The sequence below is a fragment of the Indicator indicator genome, chromosome 7 (assembly GCF_027791375.1).
Source record: "Indicator indicator isolate 239-I01 chromosome 7, UM_Iind_1.1, whole genome shotgun sequence".
Lineage (NCBI taxonomy): Eukaryota > Metazoa > Chordata > Aves > Piciformes > Indicatoridae > Indicator > Indicator indicator.
This window is the reverse complement of record NC_072016.1, coordinates 28,436,142-28,463,746: the sequence shown is the minus strand read 5'-3', so window position 1 is coordinate 28,463,746 and position 27,605 is coordinate 28,436,142. Positions and strand designations below refer to the sequence as shown.

At 39.4% G+C, this 27,605-nt stretch overlaps 1 protein-coding gene across 2 annotated transcripts in view; it reads left to right on the top strand.

Moving 5' to 3' along the window:
- Window positions 1-27,605, top strand: part of ANK3 (ankyrin 3) — a 207,418-nt gene that overhangs the window by 80,297 nt on the left and 99,516 nt on the right. For both annotated transcript variants that reach the window (XM_054382436.1, XM_054382435.1), the window contains exons 8-16: window positions 4,081-4,179; window positions 12,562-12,660; window positions 16,965-17,162; window positions 19,141-19,239; window positions 22,298-22,396; window positions 23,638-23,736; window positions 25,317-25,514; window positions 26,017-26,115; window positions 26,872-26,970. In XM_054382436.1, coding sequence (XP_054238411.1) covers window positions 4,081-4,179; window positions 12,562-12,660; window positions 16,965-17,162; window positions 19,141-19,239; window positions 22,298-22,396; window positions 23,638-23,736; window positions 25,317-25,514; window positions 26,017-26,115; window positions 26,872-26,970 — 1,089 coding nt within the window. The remainder of the gene's footprint in view (window positions 1-4,080; window positions 4,180-12,561; window positions 12,661-16,964; window positions 17,163-19,140; window positions 19,240-22,297; window positions 22,397-23,637; window positions 23,737-25,316; window positions 25,515-26,016; window positions 26,116-26,871; window positions 26,971-27,605) is intronic.

Genomic DNA, 27,605 nt, shown 5'->3' with positions numbered 1-27,605 from the left:
TTTGCTAATTTGCAGTAGTAAGGAGTCATTCTGACCACTCTGGTTTTCTGTGATTGATAATACCAGGTGTCAGAGGGGAGCTGATCTCATTTCATATGGAGAATGTAGGTGGCTTATTGCTCAGAAAAGGATAACTCAAAAGTTGTTTTCATTTTCTTGTGAAGCTGTAGATAGCTGCAGCTGAAAGGATTTAGTGTTTCCCCTAATCAGGCATAAGCAAAAGCCACTGAATGTAAAAGCAGGTCACAGTTCACCCACCGTATGATGGATGGATCGCTGGATGTTGTGAGACTCCAAAGAAAGGCACAGGCCTTGTGTGAAAGGGTGGTGGTGTGCAGCACATAATGGATAGAGATAAAGGGAAAACAGCCTTCCCTGGTGTTGTGAGGTATGAGAAAAACTGCATGCATTCAAGCTGTCACACTTGGAGCTATAAATAGTTTCAAAGTACTTCAAGTCATATACTCCAGGAAATCTACCAAGGGGGGGAGAAGAAAGGGTATTTGCTAGTTCACAAGATTATGAGCATTTATTGCATAGTTTTAGGTTGTTATTCTCACAAGTTCTGTTTCATATTCCCTGTGGAATTTGTTAACTCTCAACTTGAATGGCAAGTTAGATCTCAGTGTCAAAGGGTCTACCTGAGACATTATCCAGCACTTGATATTTCAGCAGCAAGGGCAAGAAGCACTCCAGCAGACATTCTAGATCTGAACCACATCTTTCACTGGCAACTTTTTGAAGGCATTTCAGCTTTATTACTGCAGGAAAACATTTTCAAAAATTTCCTGATTTACTATTCTATCTTAAGAACAAAGGGATAAATTTATAGATCAAATAGATAAAAATAGATTGAAAAGACAGCAGATGCTGTTGATTTTCTCAGAACCTCACATTTGGTTGCTATATTGTTTGCTGATACCACAGTTTCAGTAATAATAACTTTTACCCATGCTGCAGATATTATGAAGGTTTTTTAACCTCTAGTTTCTTGTCACAACTACAAGCAACTCAATCTCATATTGCTTGCTTTACATTTTGTCATCAGAAACCTTAATGATGATGTCTGAGGTTTACTCACTTCTCAGTTCACTTTCTTCGTTGTCAAATGAGAGATGGGAAGGGGTCATATGTGTGATATATCTAAATATAACTCTTTAAACCTTGGCACAACACAGTATTGAACAAAGTTGCTTACCCTAAACTGCAATTATTCAAGCATTCACATAAGGCATCTCTTCATCTGCATGAAGTCAGAACTCTCTGCCAGCAAAATTCATTGCCAGTAAAAGCTTAAAAAGCTAAATGGAGACCTGTCCTATCTCTTTCCCCCCTTCATTTCCCCACAGTGTTTTCTTGAGCTGAAAAAGGCTAAACATGCCTTTTCTTCTTTGTTTCTTGGTTCTTTTTATGAACTGTCTGAATCTCTGCATCCTCCATGCCAGAGTGTGAGTGCTGCAGTGTTCTTTTCCCAGAGAAGAGGAGCTGAGTTTGATCAATTCATTTTTCAGGGTAGCTATGTGTAGTTCCTTTTCCTAACAAACTGCATCTGAAGCAATCGCCTCCGTTCTCTATCCATCTCTTCCTAATGTAACTCAAGGTTTCAAGACCCTAGAAACAATAAATTTGTATGGGGTTTTTTATAAAGACAGGTGATCAAATGAAGGAAAATAAATTGCTTGCAGAAGAGAGCTCAGTCATTATTCAGTGCTGGAGAATTTTCCCACAGTGCCAGCCAGGGGGCTCACCCCCTGTCAGAAGCTGAGAAAGAACTGCACTGTCCTGATAGTTCCGGTATTAACCAGAAATACGAAGGTCATTTGAACAGGACTTCATTTGAACATGAAAGCGGATGTTTTAATTTTCTTTTCCTCTGTTGCAAGCAAACAATGTGACCTAAACCTTAATTGCTAAGTGGAAGTCATTTCTTTTGGACTTCAGGTGTACATCTGCCAGTCATTCATCTTCTCTTGAATCAACTGTCATTCATTTAAGACAACAAGAGTTTTGAATGATTGAATGGGCTAATAATTAGATCCAAAGTGCAGATTCTTATGGGATTATACCCTCCTCTGTGCTGCACTAGATTGATTTAGTTTAGTGCCAAGATGAATGGGAACCAGACTTCTAATATGTATTTGTCCTATCTTTTGTACTGTTGTCCCTTTCTCCTTCATTACTTTATTGATGCTTAGAAAAGGCATTTCTTCTACTCTGTGTATGATACAGTAAATTATTCATACAAAATTATTTTGACATATTAACAAGGCACTGAGATCTATTAGACTGAATTAACCTCTTTGCCCATCAACACCAGCAAGTGGGAAAAGGTCATCTTTCAGTCTAAATTACCTGCAGTACCCTTTACTTCAAAACTTTACTATTTTTTGTTTTGTTTTGGTTGGTTGATTTGGGGTTTTTGGGGTTGTTTTTGGGGGGGGGGGTTTGGTTTGGTTTGGTTTTTTTTCCTTAGGAAAGTAGAATTCATCTCTCCCTCTGACTTCAGTAACATCTTTCCTCCTGCAAAGAGAGGAAAACCAGAATGTATCTCCTCATAACTGGTTTTCTCCTCTCTTTTTCTGATCTTTTTGTGGCTGATATAGTAATATACTGACCCCACGTTATATCTGATGGCAAATTCTAGACAAATATAATTAATTCTTTTTTTTTTTTTTCAAAACCAACTCACAAACTACAGGTTAAATGATGACAGTTTTACATCCCTGGAAGGATTAGGCATAGTGTTCTTTTTGGTTTAATGTGTTAAGCATCTTTTTGTTTCACTTCAAATATTAAAGAAATGAGAAGCTACCCTGGAATTGTAAGTCACTTTGATGTCCTAGTGATCATTAATACTGGCAAAAGAAGCTCTGTCATTTCATCTTGGTAAAATGTATTTCATAATGATATCTTGTGTAAATGATATTGCTGCACACTGGATTTAGGTATTCAGTGTTATTATTGAGTTGTGAGACAAGCTGTCACATCTGAGAGGGGATCTTTTCCAGTGCTGGTTTTGTATCACTCCACTCACCTTCAGTTTTGAGGAAGCACTATTAAATGGTCTGTTGGCCAGGTGACTCCTGTACCACTGTCCAGCTATTTAAGGCTGGAGGATACAAGCTCACTAAAATTTTCTGTGTTCTGCTCAGTCACAGGGAAACTGGTTTTAGACAGCCAGTTGTTTGTGCTGTCCCTGAATACACAGAAACATGTTCTTTAAAATTCTGTTTGTCTTCATACAGAAGCTGCATACTCTCAATTTAAATCCTTTTATTTTCACTTGGTTCCATATGATCAGATAGATACAAGATATGACCTTTGTACACCAGAAGATAAAAGATTCATCAGAGCATGAAGAAATGTCCTAGCTACTTCTTGTTAAAGAAGTGTGTTGGTGTGCACATGCACCGGTTATGTAACTGTCCTGGATGTGCAGCGTTGCTGCACGCTGCTGGCCTGCCAGGCAGGAGACAAACACACTGATTTATATCTCACTTCAAGTACAGCATTACACCAAAACAGACAGAAACAAACTTGGTAGAAGAAATTAGTGACGTAGCTGAAATGAAGGTGCTTGTGAGGCTTTCAGAGTTGGCTTGTAATGTTCAGAAATCAATAGTGTTGGCATCTTATTGCTTTTGAATCACACCTACAGATGTAATGGTTTTATTTATTTTTCATGGCTCCCACAAAGCCAATGGAGTTGTGAGGTATGAATCCTTATCATTACATGCTCAGAAACAATGAGAGTTGTACCAAATTGCTAGGATTATGTCAGTAAGATTGCATAAATTTAACTCTTAGACTAAATCTGAGAACTGAGGCACAGTCATATAACTCCAATCACAACTTGATAATTTGTCATCATAATATCTATATCAACCTATCAGGCCAGTAATTCACATATGTGGATAAACACAGCTTCCTTTGGCTTTCAGGCTCCCAGGGAAACAAAACTCTGCTATGCTTTAGCAAATTGTACTTGATTCATTCTGTGGGCAAACTGATCACAGAGTTTTGAAAGAAAGATGGATATGGAAATACGGTTATTTACTGTCATGTTTTTTCCTTCCACAGAATGATATCACGCCGTTACACGTTGCATCCAAGAGGGGAAATGCAAATATGGTCAAACTCCTACTTGATCGAGGAGCTAAAATTGATGCCAAAACAAGGGTAAGCTAAAGTGTAACTGCTGCAAATGACTGTGGAATTCTTGTCTCTGACCTGTTCTTTGCTGTACAGCTTAAATCATTTGTCTTCCTGGCAGCCTACCATAGCTTTAATGCATTTCTTTCTGTAGAAAAAGCTTGCAGTAGGATGTTAACAATTTACATCTCTTGAAGGTGAGGATGGTGAGATGCTGGAACAGACAGACTGGAGAAGTTGTGGATGCCTTCACCCTGAAAGCAAGGTCGAGTTGAATGGGGCTTTGAGCAACCTGGTCTAGTGGAAGGTGTCCCTCCCCATGACAGGGTAGTTGAACTAGATGTCTTTTTAAGGTCCCTTCTAATCTAAACCATTCTGTGATTCTATGATATGTAAAAGGAAGGCTTCATCTGGTAGACAAGGAGCATGAGATCCAAAGACTGGAGGTTAAATCTAGACTAAGCACATGATAACAAGTTGCAACAGGAATATGGTTGCATGTTCCTCTGGAAATTATATGAGAAGATATTACAGTCGCAAGAGTTTTTAGCTGCCCAAGTTAGTGTTCTGAGCAATCATCTACTGTCCTAGGAAGGGTTTCCACGCGTTTCTGAAGTGCTGTGGTTTATATTGCAAATCATACACTGACAGAGCCCGGGACCAGGCTGCCCAGAGAGGTTGTGGAGTCTCTTCTGGAGAGATTCCAAACCTACCTGGACACGATCCTATGCAACCTGCTCTGAGTGACACTGCTTTGGCAGGAGGGTTGGACTAAATGATGTCCAGAGGTCCCTTCCAACTTCTACCATTCTGTGTCATTCTGTGTGAAAGCAGTGTGTGAAGCACCATGTGTGACCCATCTCAGAACCAACAAATCTGTGTTCTTTGTAGAGTATTTAATTAGAAGCTGCTTCTATCTATTTAGGGGTAGAGGTGAATATACGAGAAAATGCTAAAAGACGTGACTTCATATCAGATATTTCAGGATTTGAATGCTAAAAGAGTAGCTTAGAACTGCAATGTGTTGCCTTTCATGTGGCACAATGTCACTGATAACTCTCATGCAGCTCAGCCTCTGTCTGATTGGGTGCTTAGACACTGGCTTGGATTTGTCAGTAGTAAATGTGCCAGGTGTAGGGATGGTTTCCATCAGGTTGACACCTAACACTACTGCATGACTTAGAAGTTCAAAGCACACATTTATAACTATTGCTGTAGTTAAAACCCAATCAAACCAGTTTAGGGATATTTAATTTATTCAGTGTCAAAAACAGAAGGAAAACATTCAAATATCTGGAAGAGAACCTAGGACTGCTGTTACTGTGGGCAGTCATGGTAGTCTTTGCAGCACAATCCTGCACACACGAGGTAACCTTCAGGAGCTGTGCCTGTAACTTTTGCCTTAAAATGTTAGCTGATAGCCTGTCTTTTATTTCTCATTATTCTGTATTATTTCCACCTGAGGCCTCCCTGCCCATTGACAGGAAGGTTGGACTAGATGACCTCTAAGGTCCCTTCCAACCCAAAACAACCCATTCTATGATTCCATGAATAATTCTAAACAAAACAAAGACATAACATAAAAATATTTTTTCCCTACAGCTATTATGGTATCCATAGCTTTTTGTTTGGTTTTCCTGTATTTCAGCAGTCTCTGGGATTTCCTGCAGTGCTTGTTGAGGCACATTCATGCTACTTTTTTTTTTTTTTTTTCAGAAACTGGGTCAATTTATTTTGTCATCTTTTTCAGTCTCTTCACATGTTCCCCTTTAGTTCTTCTACTTTGCCTTTAGAAGTCACTCATGATTTCTTTGCAAAATGTTTCTGGTTTTTCTAATTGGGGACTATGGAAGAGAGGATTTTTGACGGATAACATAAACCTTGGGTATCATTTCTAGACTAAAATAATCATCCTCCTACATTCTACACGGGGGCTGCCAGGCTGAGGGGTGTGGGCCTACCACGTGGTGGCAAGGGCCACGTTTTAGTGATGTGACAAAGGTGGCTTTGGTCAGAACAGGGAAAAGGGAATGTGTAAAGGGACCATTTGCTTCCTTTCTGCAAGCATTTATATGGCCCACTGCAGCCAAAACATTGGGGACCACTACTTCATTAAGTTGAAGGCTAGCTTGATGCTTTCTTTTAGTAATGAAATTTTGTCATCTTCCTTTTCTGTATCATAGGCTCCAGGGTCAGACATTAGGATAACTTACGTAACTAAAAGTAAAAGCTAGGATGGAAACAGGATCCATGAAGAGGGCGGAAGCATTAACGGCTCCTGAGTCTGGCAGAGCTTCTCAGTGAGGCAGAAGGCAATGGATGAGTGTGGTTCACAAAGCAGTAGTTTGTTTTTTCTGGCTTCCCCCAGAGACTGCTTGTTTCCCTAAATATCCATGTACACCATAAATCAGAGGGGATTTGCATAGCTCCTCCTGCTTGTGCTGTACATGTATCACTCACCCTTGCACCTCTCTGGCATGACCGGAGGTGTCATTTTCTGGCAGTTAGTGACTAAGTGAAAGTTTTGCTCAAGGCAACACTGACTCATCCTGGCAAGGGTTTACCAGCCTATGGTCTGGGCAGCATGTGCCTCTGCCCAGGAGACTCACTGAACTGAGCATTCAGCTGTATGATCAAGAAAAGGGAAGAGCATTTCTGGAGCACATCAGGAAGGATTTACAAATATATAGAGGAAGCAATAGAAGACTGAATGTAACGGGTGCTAGATTAAAAAAGGACATGGTTTCAGGAGTCTCTGTCCAGTTCTTACATTTGATAGCAAAGATTAATTGCTCTGAGCTGTTATAATACATTCCTGCTAATTTTCTCTTGTTATTCCTGTCTGAGCCAATGTTCTTTTCCAAGGCAGAAAAACTGAGGTATGTCAACTTTGCAGTAATTTCATTTTTTTCAGAACCATTCTATTTTTAATATCCCAGATATAGAATGCCTTACAAAAACACAGGATGACAAAAGCTTCAGTCATATGCTTTTGCAACAGCATCACCGCTACTGAATGTATTCAAAGACAGAGCAGGCAAGGATATCTTTTCTGATACATATATCAAGCCTATTAACTGGATGCCCAGACAGAGCTCAACGTTGTGGGGTTTTATGAGGGGCTGAATAAGCACACACAACTTGATAAAAACATGGGATTTGTGCATGAAAATAGGTGAGGTTTATATTACCAGATTTAGAAATGTAAGACTTCTCTTATTTTAAAGAGAAGAGCTGAATTATTTTTTTCTTCTTTGGTTGGAATAGTTTTATACCTTGGACACTGTGATATTATTTAATACAAATATTGGTTATGGAACACAAAATGCCTCCTTAAGGTGAATGGCAAAGGTTGCTGAAAATTGCTTGTTTCTTTTGCTCAGAGACAGAAATTCCTAGACCTTTCTTTCTTCTGTACCAGGTCTGTAATTCACCTTTAAATGAGTATATAGAAGATAGTGGGTTATGTTTTTGACCAAACACTGCAGGGCCAGGATTTGGTACTCTGACTTACATAGAACAGACATAGCTGTTCAGCTGTGGCTTTGTGGGCTCTGTCTCTGTAAGGGGTACTGGAAATATGCTCCATGTAATATCTATTTTTATTTTTCACAAATGCATTTTATAAATATTTTCACAAAAGGCTTTCATGAGTATTAGATAAGCTAGGGTAATAATTTCTTTTCCTTAGTCATTTCAATAAGCATGTGCATTTGCTGCTGGCAGATGGTCCTGGAAACTGCAGTGCTCAAAGGTTAACACGTAGGGCTAAATCCTTATCTATTTACAGTATTATAAAACTCATCCATGGACTCCCACCTTCTCTATAATTTAATATTGTTGCACACCTGCAAACTGTAGTTAGGAATCGAGATAACATGCAAGCATATGAGGTTATTTCCAAAAATGATCTTACAACTACTTTGAGGCTCAGACATCCCCTTTTTTTTTTTTTTCTTTAGTTCATGTTTATATTGCATTATTTATTTTAACCAGCTGTTTATCTCCACTCTGTTTTGTTGTTTTGTTTGTTTGGTGTGCGTGTCAGAGACGTCTAGGAGCTGGTACTTGGGGCTTTGTACTGAATTCTTAAGAGCACTCTTCAAGAGCTATGCCCTGCTCTTAGTCCATCCAGGGCAGCTTTTGCTGTTCAGCTTTATAACATTCTCAGCAAAGACATCATAATGCCTCACATAACATCTTTGCTGATTGCTGCCCTAATAATTTTTTCTCTCTTGTCCAGAAAAGACTTTGAGAAATAAGATTTAATTAGAGATGTTGATTGAATTAGCTTGATTTGCTCTGTCTGATATTGTATATGCCACTGTGAATTTGTGTCTGAAGTAGGCAGCAAGAAAGTTTTAGCCTGGATTAACAATAAGTGTTTATAATCATTCCACTGATTTTGCAGATCAATAACAGGCCACACATGTGCATGAAAACATGTGAGATATGCTCTTTTCAGATGCCTCTGCTCATACATAAGCTGCTCTACAAAAGCCACACTTATTAAGATATTAAATAACCACAATGGTAACACTGATTTGGCACTCATTTTGCACATGTGGGAAGAGCAAGCCTCCTTTGTGGTCCTGTGGTACAGAAGGGGTAGTTTGAATAGTGCCAACAAAGTGAAGAATCCAGGAGACTTAGAGTGTGCAGGGACCATGAGATACAAAACCCTGCTAGGCCAAAGCACATGCTTGGACGCTTCACTAAGCAATGACAGGGATGATAAACTCTGCAGGCAGCTATAATTGCCCCCTGATGAAGCACACCTTCTAACTCTGACCCAAGGGAGTGGAATGCTCTGGCACCATGTCCTGGCAAGGTGTAGGATTTGTCACAAACTGATAAACTCTTGCTGAATGTTTACATCACAGTAAAGTTTTTTTTTTTTTGTGGGCTTTGTGCTTAATTTCATCACTTATAGACTGGGTTAGAAGCTGATGCTCACTGGTGTGAGAGTTATGGTACTGAGGCTAGCATGGATTTGGGGTACAGCCCAGAGGATCCCACTATGCAAAGGAAATCAGCTACACAGTTATCTGAGTCTTAACAGAGACCAGAAACAATACTTAGATCTCATTTATCTATTTGTGGAGGAGTGTATGCTTGAAATACAGCTAAAGAGTGAGCAGCAGCCCGAGATGACTGTGCTATGCTAATGGAAAGCTTGTGCCTAAGCAGAACTCCTATTGTTCTCCTGCCTTTGCTGGAGCTGCTCTCAGGCTCTCTGGGGGGATAGATAATACAGATGATATGATTTATCATTTCAGTGCATACTTAGAGAGTCCTTAATCTGCAGATTATTGTCATAATCATTTGTAATGGTTTTTCTGAGCCATTGCAGACTATCATACTAAAGCAAGTTTGATTCCTAATGCATGTAATGTATTTTACGCTTCACATAGTATAGTCTATGTGAACAGTAAATAAGCGACTAGAAAAATCTCCTGACGGCATCAGTGAGTTCAAAGCACTTGCTGAGTTCAAAGCAGTTTATTTTAATCTCAGATTCTCTTTTTCTACACAAAATTTTTCTGTGATCTGTTTCAGATTTCCTCTGCACACTTCTATGTGCTTTTAGCACCATACAGCAATTAACTAAACCAGGTGGACAATGTCTTTTCAGAATAATAATTTTTAAAAAGATCTCTGCAGCTAAGTGAGTTGTCTTTGAGGGTATTTTCTCTTTGCAGTGGGAGTTCTGACTTCACCTTCACAATAGCTATAGGCTGACTGTCCCAAAAAGCCCCTACATTGCACTGTACTGTTCTGTCATGCCATGTGATGCATCTGGTGGTAGTGACTGCTGTGTGGACTAGAATGAGCTCTGTCTGGCCAAGCATGAGCTGTAGATGACCAGGCATGACTGCCTATCACCTTCTGTGCCACAGGAAGCTTGCCAGCTGTAGGCACAACTAGGAGGGCCAGGGGGCTGAGAGGGTTTGGGCACTGTGCTCTGGGGAGCTTTTAAGTGTCTAGTCCAGTATGATAAAGATGATCAAATGTGTCTCATTCTCTGTGAGCTCGGTATGTACTGTACAGTGCACACTGGTGAAGTGAGTTGGGGTGGCAGTTCCTGTGCAGACTACCCTAAGTGATACTGCTTTGGCAGGGGGGTTGGACCCGATGATCTCTTGAGATCCCTTCCAGCCTTTGATATACTGTGATACTGTGAAAATTTGGAAAATGTTCCCTAACTTCCATTTTTGTGCCTGGTTTCTTGAGTATCTGTCCTGGATGCACCTGGAGAATATGATAATTAAAGGAAGCAAAAAGAAAAATCCAATATACATGACCTTCAGCCTCTGTTTACAGGTCTCTAGTTACCTAGCCTTGCAGGGATTTGGTTTTGTTTTTTTCCCCATACATATTTTCATGTTGTATGCAGTCTGTTCAGTACTTGATATGCCCTTGCCTGTGGAAACTCCTTGTATGGGAAATGCACAATACCTTTTTTAAGCTCTTCTGAAGGTACAGCAAAACATTTGCAACTCAGCTGATAAACGTAACATTCCTGGGGTTTGGTATCTTTTCTCTTTGTCTTTATTTATATGTTTTGAGCAATGCATCTTTATTTTGTGTAGTGTAATTTTAACAAGATATTTATCTTTGTGCTTCATGGTTTGAAATAATAAAGGAAGAAGGAATGACAATGGCATTAACTCCAAAGATGGTAGTGAGATCATAGTGGTCCAAACTGTTTATTTTTCGTAAAAACAAATTACTTCTTGAGTCTTGACCAAGTTAAGTCTGAACCAAATAATTTCTTCATCTACATCAAAAACACACACAGCACTTTAACTGGAAGAACATGCACAATTAGAACCATACAAGTTTTAAATGAGACTAGCAGAAAAAGTTAATCACTGCAATTTGTTTGCAATCTCTCATAGGCTTATTAGGAAAGGGCAACTAAGTAGAATCAGGAGACTTGTAGACTCTCTTAATCATTGCTTCATTCTCCCCAGCTGCCCTCTACACTAGAGTGTAACAGTTTAGGAAGTTTCAAGAAAGAATACTGTAATTATGCATGGAAAATACGTCCAGGGAGGTATCTTAATAGAACTTGCTGCCGTACAGAGACAGACAGAGAAGGAGTGCATGTGCATGAATTAGCGAGCACAGGATGTGTGAGAAGGAATTTTGGATTATTGCTTTTATAAAAATGGCAAGACATACATATTTTAGATAAAACAACATGTGTTTTTAAGAGTGCCAAAAGACCTCTTCTTTTATGACTTTTATTTGGAAAATAAATAAATATTTTTCTTTATTTATTTATTAGTTTCAACCTTTCTTATAAAGTCTCGTCTTTTTACAGATTTAGTGAAAATACAATATTGTTTCTGTGTGGCAGTAGCTCCTGCATATTTGTTTTGTGGGAAACAAACCAAATGTTTGCTCTCACTTATTCTGAAAACAATTTTCCTTCCTTATGTTTCTTGAAGCTATGAAACTGCTGTCTGTAACAAGCACTATGTCATACAGCATTGAAAATTCCATGTGACTTTACTCACAGTTACTCAAGGCATATGTGCTATCTTTCATCACAGCACTGATGTACAGCAGGTTACCTGAGCACTGTAAACAAGGTACAGGTCAAAGACTAATCAAATCATAGAATCATAGAATGCTTTGTGTTGGAAGGCACCTCCAAAGGTCATCTAGTTCAACATGCTGCAATAATCAGGGACATCCTCCTTTAGATCAGGTTGCTCAGAGCCTTGTCAAGCCTGACTTTGAACATCTCCAGGGATGGGGCATCAACTACCTCCCTGGGCAACCTGTTCGGGTATTCCACCACCCTCATGGGAAAGAATTTCTTGTAGGCCTCCTTCAGGTAATGGAAGGCTTCTGGGTCTCCCCTGGAGCCTTCCCTTCTCCAGGCTGGACAACCCCAGTTCCCTCAGCAGAGGTGTTCTAGCCCCCTGACAATTTTTGTGGCCCTCCTCTGGACCCGCTGCATCAGATCCATGTCCTTCCTGTGTTGAGGGCTCCAAAGCTGGATGCAGTACACTGTGTGAGGTCTCACCAGAGCAGTGTGGCAGAATCACCTCTCTCCATCTACTGGCCATGCTCCTTTTTTAGGAGCCCAGGATGCCATCAGCCTCGTGGGCTGCAAGTGCACATTGTTGACTCATGTCCAGCTTCTCACCCACCAGCAGCATTTACCATTTTATTGCACATACAGTACATGAGCATCAATGTGATATGACCATTTGCATGTTTAGAAAATCAGAGCCAAAATGTACTCTGTCCATTTGAATAAACAGGTTCAGCTGTTACCTAAGAGCAGCATCCTGAAGGAATTACTAGTTTCTTAGGACATTATAGGTCTTTATAAAAGTGCATGAAATTTTAGTGTGTCTGAAACTAATCAATAATATTTGTGCACAACAGGATGGGTTGACGCCGCTCCACTGTGGAGCAAGAAGTGGCCATGAACAGGTTGTAGAAATGCTGTTGGATCGAGGTGCCCCTATTCTTTCCAAAACCAAGGTAATTGGAACTGTTTTCTGCTGGGATAATTCTTGGTTGTGGTTAATTTTTTTTTAATGTAATTTTGCGTGTCTCATGTATTTAAAGGTTTGACAATAACTTTCCTATTTCATAGCTATTTAAAGTAACTGTGTGAGAGATCTCCAAAGTGAATGCTGTATGTAGCACACATCTGCATATGTCAAACATGTTAAATCAAGATACACAAGAAAAGATTTCTGTGCCAACCAAAAAGGCATGTATGGTAGCCTTATCCCTCAGAATTTCAGTAGTTGAAAATCTCTGTATCTGTCCTGGAATAAATACATGGTGATTACAGTATCTCTTCTGCTTGCACCAAATTGCCCTAAGGCTGGAGTGAAGATAAAAGATAAAAATAGAGCAATGTCTCTTTGCAGAGACAGCTCATATTTCCTTAGGACTTAGCATGATTACCAGTTTCTCCACTTTCTATATCTCTCCAGTTTATCATACAAAATTCTTCATGGGAATTTCAAATCACCTGCGCCAGGATGCGCAGATTGCTCTAGACCTGAGGGCTGGCATTAAAGCACACTTGCCAGAACTTTTCTGCTAGTGGACTCTGTTGTGCTGTTGTTGCTGATTTTAGATCTCAGTGCAGCAGCTTGCTTTGTAGCATGACTACATTTCCATTCAGGGTTGACATTTGGGTTGTGCAGTTTGTTGAGGTTCTTTCCCAAGATAACCTACCACTACTTTTTTTCTCTTGGTCTGTAAGCAATATTTTTCCAACAGCATTTTTGTTTCCTCTTTATTAATTCTTTTCTCTCTTCTGTCATCCAGTCCTGTTCTGTCTCAGCACCCTTCTATATTCTGCTTTCCTCCTTCCTTGTCTTTGAGGATGTTTTTTCCCCTTAATGGAATATATTTAGTATTTGTTTGGGGAGTTTGGCACCAGCTTTACTCTGCTCTGTGAGTCACTGGCAAGTGCTGTCATGGGTAATCTGACAGACAGGATCCACCCATTCTCTGCATGTGGAGTTTCCATAGAGTTCCGTAGCCTTGATTTACAAACAAGCCAGGAGAGACAGCAAGGGGTTGTCTAGAGGCCCCTTAAGGCATCTCCACACCGCTGCCACTCTCAGATCCTAAGGCTCACACACCAGGGAGTAAAGCTCTTCCATATTCTTTGGTATCTCAATTAAAAAATTAAACTCCAGTGCTTTGCTTTCCACCTCTATAAATAAGAACTCCCAAGGAACTACATTTCTTTGTCTCATGCATTTTGTATTGTCAAGTCTTACCCCTAAACTTAACCTGCTGTTCAGGGCCTGTGAGTTTTGAATATATTCCTCTTCCGGAGGAGATTCACACAAGACGACACAGTTTGGTAGTTAAAATCAGGCAGATGAGGACATGGTGTTGTAGGTTTGAAATAGCCCAAGGCTGAAGGACACACTTTGGACACTGACCGGCAGATGTTTATATAAACACCTTCAGAATCCTCTCTGAAAGAGGGCAACGTGTCTTGTGTTAAAAAGTGAACGGAATGAAGTGCAGAGCTTCCTGAGTTTCTCTCTGATGTGTTAATTCTACTGTTTTCAGTAGGTAAGCTATGAAGTAGCAGTACCTCTGAATGACATAAATGAACACATTCATTTGGCACTAAACCACAGTAACTGTCCTCTGCAAAAATAAGTGGCTCTATTCTCTTCAGATTAAGTCATATATTATTGGAAATAGGGCATATCTTTAAAAGAATTTCAACTTCACAAAGTTTTCTCTTGTTATATAAAACTCTTTCAGAAGAATAACTGGACTGCAGTATAACAGCTATTTCCTGCTAGAGATTGTTCAGTGTAGTGCTGACCCTATTTTGTACTGCAATAGCCTTAGATTTATTTTCAGGGGAGGCAATAACCTAATGGATTGTCTGGGGTTTTCTACGAGCAAAAGGAAAACTAGGTTCTAGTCCTGAGTATTCCTGTGGTTGTTATTTTTTTTTTTGTTTGTGTTTTCTTTTTCTGTGTGAGGAATGATATCTCTGTATATCAGTGTCCATCTTCCTTTAATTACTCTTTTTTTCAGGCTTGTTTGGCTTTTTTTCCCCCCCTCCCCAAAGTTAATGTCACTTTAATCAGGAAACGTCTTTAGACACAGCTACAAAATAAGCTATGTATAACCGATAATTGTTTTGTTTAGCCAATCACCATTTGAAACTTCTTCTGAAGTTGTCTTCTGGTTTTGTTTTTTTTTGGGTGGGGTTTTTATGTTTGTTGTTGTTGGGGGATTAGTTGGGGGTTTGTCTAGTTATTGTTGTTGTTGTTTTGGGGTTTTCTATTAAGTTATTAAGATTGAAAGAGTATCTTCTACTGAAACAAGATTAAGAGCAAGCTCGCTTCAGATCATAACAAAAGATATTCCAATGATGTTTCGTCTTCATCAGCTTCTTTAGCATGCAGTCTTGTCTCTTGATGTTTTGTGTAAATTCTGGCTAGTTGCTGCACTGATTTTTGTCAAGCATTTTGCTGATTTTCCCAGATTGATGTGTGGCTGCTCTGCATCTTCCTTTCTTCACCATGAATGTTGGCCTCTTTTGCACATGTCTCTCCTTTAATGGAGTCCCATGTCATATTTTCAATTTCTTACTCCATTAGTAAGTGTAGTTTATTGGCTGTTATTATGAAGAACTATACTTTTCACCTGAAGGATCTTTCTTATAAAAATGGAACAGAAGAATGTATAAAGGTTTGTATTTTTTTGCTATCACCTGAAAAACATCATCAGTTATAAACCATAATCAGGAGGGCTTGGTGGCTGAAGGAAATCGATAATTTTATTTTTTTTAATGCTACTGTTTAACTGCACTGGAAGACAGTGAAAACATGTCCAATGCATTGCTACTTTCAAGCTTCCATGCAGATAATTGCTGTAGCAGCCTTTCGTGATGGGAGAGAGGCTTATCTAAGAGAAATCATAAGTGAGGTGTCCATCTTGCTTGAAAGATACAACTGTATCCAGGAATGTCTCCTGCTCAGCAGCACAGAATATAAATTACTTTCAAATTCTGTCACTGTTAGTCTGTTTGTTTTCAGTATCCTTCTTCCATTTTACTTTTAAAAATCTTTCCATCATGTGTTTCCACCTTTATTTTGAATGCTTGATGTTGCTGTTGTGATATGGTGATGAGAAGGCAGAAGAAAAAATTCTCTTTCTGAAAAACTGGCATCTCAGACGCTTTTACATTGTTGTTTTGCCTTTGCTAACTGCAGTCACATGAGGGCACTCCATCTGTGAGCAAGAGTTTCAGTTTCTTCCTGGTGGCAAACACAGTGTACTGTCAGTCATTTATGGATTATGTACTATTGTGTGTTACCAGAATAGTTCCTGCACTTGAATCTAATTTTGGCATTAGAAGAACCAAGGGGGGTGGGGGGTGGGGGGGGAAGGCATGTGGAGGTTTATCTAAGGAGCTCATGTACCTCTGCTAACAGGACCACTTTCATTCTGGCCTATTTTTTGAATCTTTTGTCATGAAACAGGGTAAATCTTTTGAAGTTTGGAGAGTTATTTTTCTTGTGTTTTCAGTTCTTGTTTGCAGCTTCATGATTAGCTATTGTAAGCAGAGCAAGAAACAATTCTTGGTACAGGTTTTGTTTGTAAACATGAATCTTTCAGGGGTTTCCCTGATGAAACAGCTTTACCACTGCTGCTGATAGGTCACATCATGGTGGTCTTATTCATACTTTTTTTGTCCCAGTTGCACTTGAAACTCTTGCTGTTGTACCAATGTTTGCTGGGAAGAATGCTCTCCACAAATGTGTGATGTGGTGTAAGGCTTGCGTAACCCAAATTCAGGAAAACACTAGTGCAGGGATGAGGGAAGGTTGTAGTGATTGCTGTGTGGTGCTCTGACCTGCTCTCTCACATTTGGTATATGTAGGCTGCATTAGAGTGGTGAGTTGAATGCAGCTTTTAAAACCAGCAAATTTCCTGGCTAAGGTATTTAAAGTGCTGTTCTTCACATAACTCATTTAACTCAAGCAACTTTCCTGAGTTATGCTAGATGAAATAAGCTATGTTTAGAGCATTGCTGATATGGTATGACTCGTTTTTTTTTAAATGTAGAGCTGCCTACCAACTCCTAACAAAACAAGCTCCAAATTCCACATGGATTTTGCGGGACTAAGAGCCCTCATTACACTGAACATGTTAAGTTTATTTTGGGTACTCTCCTGGCTTGCAAAATTCTTCACACAACAAATGGTCTAAGAATAATGAAGAGGAGTTTAATTTCTCTAAGCATTCTATAACCTATCAGTCTTGGATCTTTTTGCCCACAGAATGGTTTGTCTCCGTTGCACATGGCAACACAAGGAGATCATCTAAACTGTGTTCAGCTTCTGATTCAGCACAACGTGCCTGTAGATGACGTCACTAATGACTACCTGACTGCGCTGCATGTTGCCGCCCACTGTGGCCACTATAAAGTTGCCAAGGTTCTCTTGGACAAGAAAGCTAATCCTAATGCCAAAGCACTGGTGAGTACACTGCAGGTTACAATTCACAGCTAAGCATTCTTCCAAAGTTGCAGTGAGACTTATTTGAGAGTTCTTTTCTGCCTGCTGATGGCTGACAGTGACAATGTATTGTATTGCTACAGTCCAAGAGAGGATGCTCAAGGTTCAAAGTGTTAACAATGTTATCATGTTATCAGAGCAGACCTTTGCTTATGGACAGTTCACAGGGATTTATGAATTTCTAGTGTAACTAGAGCACTTTTGCCTCCTGGTAGCTTGTTACAATTCTGAATAGATGAAGCAGCTGCAGATGTAACTGTTGTAGTTTTTGGTGTGGAGAGGATTCTCATTTTCTAAATGTTTGTAAAGAGAAAATACTCAGCAGTGTTTGAGAGAATTTTTATTAACTCTCAAAGATGTGAAACTGTAAAACATAGGAATGAGTTGCATAATGAATATTTGTGGTATTTTATAATTATGTCAGTGGAGTCATATGCCTTTCTACTTTAAAAACAACTTCAACAATAAAATCTATTAGTGTAATTAAGCTGCATAAAAACTGAATGCATTAATTTATTTTGTTCAAAATTTATACTTGTAATCCATTGGTTTTAAAATGTCTTTTTGATTTGTTCTTCAGCGACAGTTAAAAACAAATTCATGTTCTGACATTATTTGGGTTGACTGTTGGTTTCACAGCCTGTTGCTACTAACTCATTCAATTCCTGAATTATTTGAGCTCCTGAAACCCTCACAAACCAGGTGGGATTGACTCCCTTGAAAACAGCACAGGCTCCATAGATTTCCTTCTCTCAGGCACTCTGTTTTTTGTGTCAGATCAACCTGTCTTCAGGTGTCTTTGGTTCAAGGTATTGTGATATATGGGTTTCGTTCAACATGACCAGCAAGTGGGAAGGCTCATGGACCTGAAATAAATACTTTTGCCTTCTGCAATAGTCAAGTCAACATCAAGTTCAACTTGCCAGAGTAGGTGGAAGTGGCCTCTCATTAGTCTGGTAACCTAGCCACAGATTTCCTCTAAAATGTTTCCTTTCATTCTGTCCTGATCCCTACTCAGGATGATTAAGTTGAAGGAGCCTGAGTGCAGTATCTGAAGCTCACTGTTCCCTGAAACACATTTGAGCTTATCCTTGACATTGTCCACTGCAAAGGAGACAGTTGAGAGCTGCTTATGCTTAACTGGAACAGACAAGTGCACTGCCATCACATTACAAAAGCATACAATATTCTTTACCACGAGGAAGGTAAAAACCCAAATTTGGATCAGATCTGAAGGACTAGTTCTAACAGATGTTTTCAGACTTGTTCTGCAAAGACTTTTATGATGCATATGGAGGGTGGCATCAGCATTCAGTGTCCCCTTGCTATTGTACTAGTCAGGGATGCTTGGGGCAGATCATTTTCCTGTTTTACTTGTTTTCTGTTGTATCATCTCACACTGAATAAGATGACAGTGCTAAATGTTCACTCAGCTGCACACGCTTTTTTTTTCGAGAAGGGGGCAAAATAACTTTAGTTGCAGTAAACTGGTAGTTAATGAAAAAAAAAAGTAGTAAGATAGCATATCCAAATTGCAGAGCTTGTAAAGGTAAAGGGTTTCTTTACCAGCAGTTCTGAAAAGTCAAAAGAAAACCAACAGTTAACAAAACTCAACCCCTCCTAATACTGCAACAAACCTCCCCACAGTTAACAGTGAAAATACAGAAATGAAGGTTTTGATACTTTCAACTAAAGTGAGAATTTTTTAAAGGAAATTATTTATTGCAGAGGGCAATATAATTCCTAACTGAAACTGACTATATTAAATATGTCTTTTTAGATTTTTTCTCTTTTACGTGAAAACTTTACTGAAGCCAAAACAAAATCTGTTTCAACAAATTCATTAAGACAGAGGAATGTTTAATGTGAGTTCCCTACCCAGTTCTGTTTTGTTAAAGATATATACAGTATCAAAAAATTTGCTCTTTATCATTTACAGAATGGTTTCACACCACTTCACATTGCCTGCAAGAAGAACAGAATAAAAGTAATGGAACTTCTTCTGAAACATGGTGCATCAATTCAAGCTGTGACTGAGGTAGGAAGTTGTCTTTTCACATTTGTTTTTCCTGAAAATTTCATTGTAACTGTATTGATGAATATTTGAATATTTCTGAAAGATCATGTACCAATCAAGTCAATTACTTTCAACTAGACATTACCAAATAATAAAACTGAATACTGTTCACCTAATAATAAAACTGTTTGCCTAACAGATCACAGCACCCAAACAATTAATACACACTCTGGAAATTTAGGACATTGAGATACTTGAACAGTCCAGAGAAGGGCAATGAAGCTGGTGAGAGGTCTGGAGCACAAGCCCTATGAGGAGAGGTTGAGGGAGCTGGGGCTGTTTAGCCTGGAGAAGAGGAGGCTCAGGGGAGACCTTATTGCTCTCTACAACTACCTGAAAGGAGGTTGTAGTCAGGTGGGTGTTGGTCTCTTCTCCCAGGCTACCAGTGACAGAAAAAGAGGACACAATCTCAAGCTGTGCCAGGGGAAGTTTAGGCTGGAGGTGAGGAGAAAGTTCTTCACAGAAAGAGTAATTGGCCAGTGGAATGGTGTGCCCAGGGAGGTGGTGGAGTCACCATCCCTGGAGGTGTTCAAAAAAAAGATTGGATGTGGCACTTGGAGCCATGGTTTAGTTGTCATGAGGTGTTAGGTATTAGGTAATAGGTTGGACTTGATCTCTGAGGTCTTTTCCAACCTGGTTGATTCTGTGATTCTGTGAAATACAGTGAGAATAACTAGTGAAACATACCAGACTACAATTTTTCAAAGATCAGTCATTTCTGCCATTTTTTACCTGTAACATAATGTACTGAACATGAAATTCACCCTGTTATGCAGACAAAGGTGAAGACTGCTTCACTGAAGTCTTGTTTAGAAAGATGGTTTAATTCAGGTCTTGTATTCCACTTCTGTGTGAAAAGCCACCATCACACACCATCAGAAATCAGCTAGACACAAATCAGTATGCTATTATTGCAGTCAGTGTGAGATGGTCTACACCCAGTTTCTGGCATAGTTTAGAGATTAATTAAATATCTATGGGAAATTTGGATTGTCTGTATGCATGAATATGAATGAATATCCTATTAAGAAATCAGGTTAGAAATGATAAACCATTCTCTTGATTAAATAAGGTACAACTGCGAGCTGTTCCTCTCCCAAAATGGAGTTTTATTTGATGGGTTTTGTTTTGATAATTTAGTAGCAAACCATACAGCTCCATTCCTGACTTTCTTGACAGAAAACAAAGCCAGCCCTTGCTATATAGCTCACTCATCTCCAGCTTAGTTTTAAAAAAACATAGGGGTTGTAGATACAGCTTTCAGAGTCTAATTTGAAGTCATGTTAGCAAATGAGTGAGAAGCACAAAGAGAACCTTAACCGAAGAGAACTTATGCCTGTCCTCTATGTTAATTGATCAGTGTGGAAGTAGAAAAACTATCTATCCTGTTTTATCCCTTTTAAGTGCAAAGAATTAAGAGAATGAAAGGAACAGCAACACTTAACTACACTGTCTAGGTTAACAGTCTGATCTGTACCCTCTGAATTGGTTTTTCAAGCAAAAACTTTCCAAAAGCAAGAGATCTTCCTTTATTTCCTGTTGTTACCTCACCATGATCTGTACCTGGCCATCAAAAAACCCCAAACCAAGCCAAAAACAAAGAAAAACAAACAAACAAACAAAAATCACCAACCAACCAAAAAAAAACCCTAACCCAAAACATCAACCCAAAAGCTTCAGAATATTCCTTCCCAAAGAAATCTAAGAGCAAACAAGTGTTGGTTGTGAGATGTGAGTAAACAATGCTCATGCACCAAGAGAAAAGAGTATTAAATGTCACAAATAATCATTGCATATAAACTCCACGTTAAAGGTAATGCTTATTACCTTTTTCTCTGGTAAATTCTCTTTTTCAGGTAGATTCCATACTTCCATTTGTAGATAACTGCACTTTTTTTTTTTCAGGTGCATGCTCGAATGTCCACATTTTGAGTTAGTTTTTATGGTCAAACAGGACACACATACATTATATTTCCTGCAGCCTACTATGTTAAAAGCATTTACTAAATTATGTGAAACAGAGAAAATAACATACTCAAACAGTTATTATGCCTTCCTCCTCATGTTTGCTGTTCTGCATGAGAAAGGAACAAATTATGCTTGCCTCACCTCCAGCCTCCTGGGACTTGTGTACGTCTATGGGGAAGCTCTCTAAATCAGGGGATTTCCAGAGGCCCACTGAGCTTTCTCTTGGTAGCAAAACACACTTCTGCAGCCCCTGACTGATTGTTGGTACAGCTGTGCAGAAGCAGCTTTGAAGAGGCTTTAGGATAATTCTGTGTGGAGAAATACTAAGTAATAATTGGATTTCTAAAGCAAAATCCTTGAGGTCATGTTCTGCTAAAGACTGCTCTCTTTTTTCCCTCCCTTTCACCCTCCCACTTTTTCTCTCCAGTCGGTCTTTTATATCTTGTGTAAGTGCAGATTTGTGATGGTACCACAAGTTTCTGAGGGAAGCATGAATTCTATTTAGCTAGTGTCTGTACCTCTCTGACTGGATGCTATAGCTATGACTTCTTTTTCTGCTAGGAAAAAGGTGGAGATGGTGCTCACCACGAAGTTCAACAGACTCTTTTATTTATCTAAAACCAACTAGGTTTGGTGGGAACAATGGACACTACATCTATTTTGCACTAGCTGAATGCTCCAGACAGTCTTCTCTTTCTACTGGGAATGCTTCTAGACACACACACTGCCCTATTTTATTTTTTTCCCTTTTTTTTTTTTTCTGATTCAAAATAATATTTAGTAAAATTTTAAGGAATAAATCTTGCTTACCTGTAGTTAATTTTAGCTGATGAAGAACTACTGGATTCCTAGAATGTTTTTATGTTTGCCCATGAATCATACTGTGATATTTCCAATTCTGTATGCAAGAACAAGAGCAAGCACTTGGGTTTACTTATGTACGAATAACTTATTTTTTCCCTCTGGCATTCTTGTAAAGGACTGTGGAAGCAGTTATTTAAGTCTGATTATGCATGTAGGTATTTAACTCTGATTTTGGTTTGGTTTTCAGTCTGGCCTAACTCCAATCCATGTCGCTGCCTTCATGGGACATGTAAATATTGTATCACAGCTAATGCATCATGGAGCATCACCCAACACTACCAATGTGGTGAGTACAAGGTTTCCTTTGAGCGTGGCAGGACTGTGAATACATTACAATACCTGGAAGCAGCACTGTCCTCAAATGCCCACTTCTGGTGTTCACCAGCCACCTCCACAGCAATCATGGCTCCTGCTGGAATCGTGGGAAAGTGCAACCTACTCCTACTTGGGAAATGTTTGACAGGTTGAGAAAACCTCCAAAGAGGCTGACCTTAAGTAGATTCTATTCTCTGTATTTTCTGAAATAAAGAATAAGAACATACTGTAGTTTCTCATATGTAATTTTTGAGATGTGTACTTGAGTGTTGAGCACTGTTTTCCCAAGACCCTGGGGGCCTACCATTTAAGGAAAATTCTGCTGTTATCAACAGATTGCAGCAGATTGTGGGGACATATTGCCTGTGTCCATACAGCCATACAAGTGTGCTTTTCTACTGGATGTGCACTGTGTGCCCCAAGGTTCCCAGCACATGTGTAAAAACTGAAGTCATTGTTACATTGGTATTTGAAAGCTGAGAAATGGGAGAAAAGGAGAAGATTGATAATTCTTTTTGACAGTTTGGTCTCAAAAATCTCCATTTACACAGCTTTAGATAGAAGACAATCTTTTATTAAAGTCTTCCTCTGCTAGTTGTATAAGATTACATAAAAACCCAACACCACTTCTAAATTAGCAGGTATTTGTACCTAAAGACTGATTGATGTTCAAAAATGTAGAAAGCAGTTTCTCTCCTAAATTTATTCTGTTTTCCTTGGATCCATCTTTCATTAAGTCCATGAAGCCTCAGACTGATGTACTCAGCAATGATTACTTTTTCCCACTTTTTCACTCATCTCAGTGCTTGTCAGACACAAAATGATAGCAGAGGCATAGGGCATAAAAAAGGAAGGCCATATGCATGTGTATGTGAATACACAGGATTTGAAATACATTTTTTGTTCAACAAAACAGTTACTGAAATGCTAATAAGTACAAATTGCACTGTCTCTTTCAACAAAAGTTGAGTGACAAAGGTACCATTGTGTTGGGAAACTGACCCTGAAATAAACTGCTTGTAGCATACAGATAGGAGGTCAAATATTCACTTAATCTCCCATCTTGCCCACAGACAACTATAAGATATTCTAATGGAGATTATTCTGAACTGGGTCAACATTATTTTTGTATTTATGAAACATGTTGGGGTTTGGCTTTTTTCTTGCAGTGTGTTTTTAATGATATTTTGGTTTTTTACTGCCGCATACTAGAGAGGAGAAACAGCTCTGCACATGGCTGCCAGAGCTGGCCAAACAGAGGTCGTTCGATACCTGGTACAAAATGGAGCCCAGGTGGAGGCTAAAGCTAAGGTAAGTTGATAGTCGAGGTGCAATAACCCTAGATTTGTCTATATTTAACAAAATGTGGAATCACATTCATTTTATATATGTCTTTTGGGAAGAGACAGATTAAGCCAAGGGCCTTGGCATAATAACCACTGATATCGTCTCACATGCTCCCTTACTGTAGTCACTAGTGAGCTCTATGTAAGAGAGAGAAGGCAGGAGTTGCCAAAATGATACTATGTCTGTGTTTTGTCAGCTTTTAATATAAACTATTGTGTATTTGAAGAGTGTTGGGGTGGGAAGCTGGGAGGGGGAGGAATGCCTCACATCTGCTTTTATTTCTGCAAAAGTATAAGCCCCAAGCTGCTGGTGTCTCCTGTTATGTACCTAGAGCATCAGCATTCAAAAGAGTGAAAATTCTAAAGAACACCTCTTTAAATGTTCTTTAGAATTTTAACTGTTTTGAAAGCTTCATCAAAAGAAGGGTGACCAGCAGGATGAGGGAGATGATTCTCCCATCTACTCTGCTCTCATGAGACCAGACCTGGAGTACTGCATTCAGTTCTGGTGCCCCCAGCATGGAGCAGATCCACAAGAGGGCCACTAAGATAATCAGAGGGCTGAAGCATATCCCTTATGGAGACAGACTGAGACAGTTGGGGCTGTTCAACCCAGAGAAAAGAAGGCTCCAGGAAGACCTTATAGGAGCCTTCCAGTACCTGAAAGGGGCCTACAAGAAAGCCTTGAATATTTTTATTTTTTTTTTTTACAAGGGCTTGTAGTGATAGGATGAGAGGGAATGGATTGAAGCTTGAGGAGGGCAGATTTAGTCTGGATATTAGGAAGAAATTCTTTGCAGTGAGGGTGTTGAGATGCTGGAAGAGGTTGTCCAGGGAGGTCATGGATGTCCCCTCCCTGGAGGTGTTCAGTGGCCAGGTTAGACGAGGCCTTGAGCAACCTGGTCTGGTGGAAGGTGTCTCTGCCCATGGCAGGGGGACTTGGAACTAGATGATCTTTAAGATCCCTTCCAACCTAAACCATTCTATCAATCTATGAAAGTAAGGAGGTACAGTAAGGAAATCTAGCATAGTGCTGGAAAGAGGGAACAAACCCTCTAACACTGAAGAAACATACACAACTATGGAAATAAGAGTTCCAGGAAGTGGTAGGGGAAGGAGATACATGGGTGTAATAAATAGCAGTCATAATGAGTAAAAACAGAACTTTGCTTTGGTTTTGTGTGGGTTTTTTTTCCCAAATAGTAATCAAGTGAAAACAATTTCAAAGAAATCTGTATTTCATTATGAGATTGTCATCTGCAAACTGGCTCTCAAAGAAAGTTACTAGTAAGAATATCTACTTATAAGGAAACATAACTAAATGTTAATAGCTGATACACTTAATATCTGCAAGTAGTCTGACAACAGGAGTGGCACATATTATCTATCAATCTCCAAAGATAGCCTTGAAAGTGAACAGCTCATGCTCAGTAGAAGTAATGCCCATCTGTAACTTTGAAAAGCCATAGAATATGAGCAAATATTTTCTGTCAAAATATGACCCTTAGTGTTCTTACACAGGGCTGTTGTTTCCTTTCTGTTTAGGATGACCAAACTCCACTGCACATTTCTGCTCGACTGGGAAAAGCAGATATAGTACAGCAGCTGCTGCAGCAAGGAGCATCTCCAAACGCAGCTACAACATCTGGCTATACGCCCCTGCATCTTTCTGCTCGAGAGGGACATGAAGATGTGGCTTCTGTTCTTTTGGATCATGGTGCATCTTTATCTATCATTACCAAGGTAAGGGAGTTGCAAAAGAGATACCTTCAATAGTAAAATATACCTGTAGCAAGTGCTTCTTGTGAATTAAATGCTATAAGAGACATATGCATAATGTAAGAATGAGGTATGTTAAAAGGGTACAAAGCCTCATGCCTAAGAGCCTGATGTACAACATAACACATCCCAACCAGCAGACATACATTTTCTTGGAATGAAAGGAATGCAGGGCAGAAATTCCTGATGGAGTTGATAAGCTGTTATTCAGCATTGTCCTTGGGTCTTGGGTGGTGTGAAGAAAGGAACTGACTCTTCACTTTTTGTAGTTGTTTCGATGTAGATAGTGCTTTGCCTTGCAGGGGAGGGCCCCCAGACCTGCCAGGGCAGATGGGAATCAGCAATTGCTGCTTGCAGTCAGGATGTAAGGAGATGGATGTAAACAGCAGTATCCTTGTAGGTCAGAGGCAAACTTTACCCTGAAAAACAGTGCACAAAGCTGCTCTATAACTGCTTTTTCTTACAGAAAGGATTTACTCCTCTGCATGTGGCTGCAAAATATGGGAAAATTGAGGTAGCAAAACTTCTGCTTCAAAAGAATGCATCACCTGATGCTTCTGGAAAGGTAGGACACAAGAAACCACTGCCATTTGCATAGCAAATATTGAAAGGCACATAATATTAAAATAATATCCTTCTACCTACTTACCATCACACAAGTATCCACAGCCTGAATTTAGCTGTAATGGTTTTCATGCAATATTCCAGTCCCTGTTGCGGCTGCCAAGAGCCAGCAAAGTCTTGGGGGGAAAAAAAATTTAAAAAAAAGTACATTTTGTTGTCATTAATTGTCATTAATTGACAATATAATTATGTCCTGTCTGTACCCATCCAGGGGAATGGAGACAAACCCATTCCTCTGCTTCCTATCCTGACTATTTACAGTCCTTATCAGAGTGTTCAGGCAGCTGGGTCTGCTCTCCCAAGTCTCATGACAAGGGGCAAAGCCCAGTAAGACCTCAAGCTTTTTAAACCAGCCCAGCCTGTATTTTTACAGATCTAAGAGACAGTTTACCTTATCCACTACAATAAAAGAAAATCATTGATGAGGGCGTGACCTCTGGGTCAAAATTCCTTACCTGCTCTTTCATGAGGGCAGCACAGAAGTGCTTCTCTGTTCATCTTCCCCGGGAAAAGTGTAAAGGGATTTCACAGCTCTGTAAAGATTTTCAAATTTCTGTTTTGTTTTATCAAAGACTCTGGATACAAAAATGAATCACAAATATGTTTTTTTCACCTCCTCTACTCCAATCTTCTAAACTCTTGCATTTTCCCTGGAGGGGTTCTGTAACAGCACTGTTTGTTCTGCATGTGTTTTTAGAGCGGTTTAACACCACTGCATGTAGCTGCGCACTACGATAATCAAAAAGTGGCACTCCTACTGTTGGACCAGGGAGCTTCACCTCATGCATCTGCCAAGGTACTAGTACTGGTCACTCTAGGGGAAAAATACTTAGGCTTTTTGTGTCACTTTACTCCCTGTCTATCTATTTCTGTTCTTTCTATTCTGTATATGCTTGCAAATGCAGGGTCTCAGTGACCTTGTTTATTAATGTCTCACAACCACATCAGTCTGTTAGAATAATTCTGTAGGTTAATAAAATAGAAATCAAAAGCAAATATAGCTGCAGAAATATCTAAAATCTCTACTTGCAATAAAGGTTAGTCTTGGAAAATACTAAGCCTTACTTTCACTTGTCTGGTCTCCTTAGTACCTTCTCTAAGTCAGACAACTTTATATTACTGAGTCTTTGCATCCATACAGGGCAAGCTTGGAGCTAATGCCTTGCTATATAGGGGTAGTTCTCCTGTATTGTGCCACAGGATGACTTCTGAGCTGTGATTGCTTTTTGGTATGATGTACATAATTATTAATGTGCTTCACAATACTTCTACAACAGTGTAAATGGTTGAGAAAATAAAACAACTAATGGCAGTCCTCCTTTGATTGCAAATTACTGTAGGCAAGGCAACAAACAGTGCAAGATCTCAGGGGATGTGAAAGAATAAATATGTAAATGTATTACAATTCTGAGCTGGTGAAAGAATTTAGAG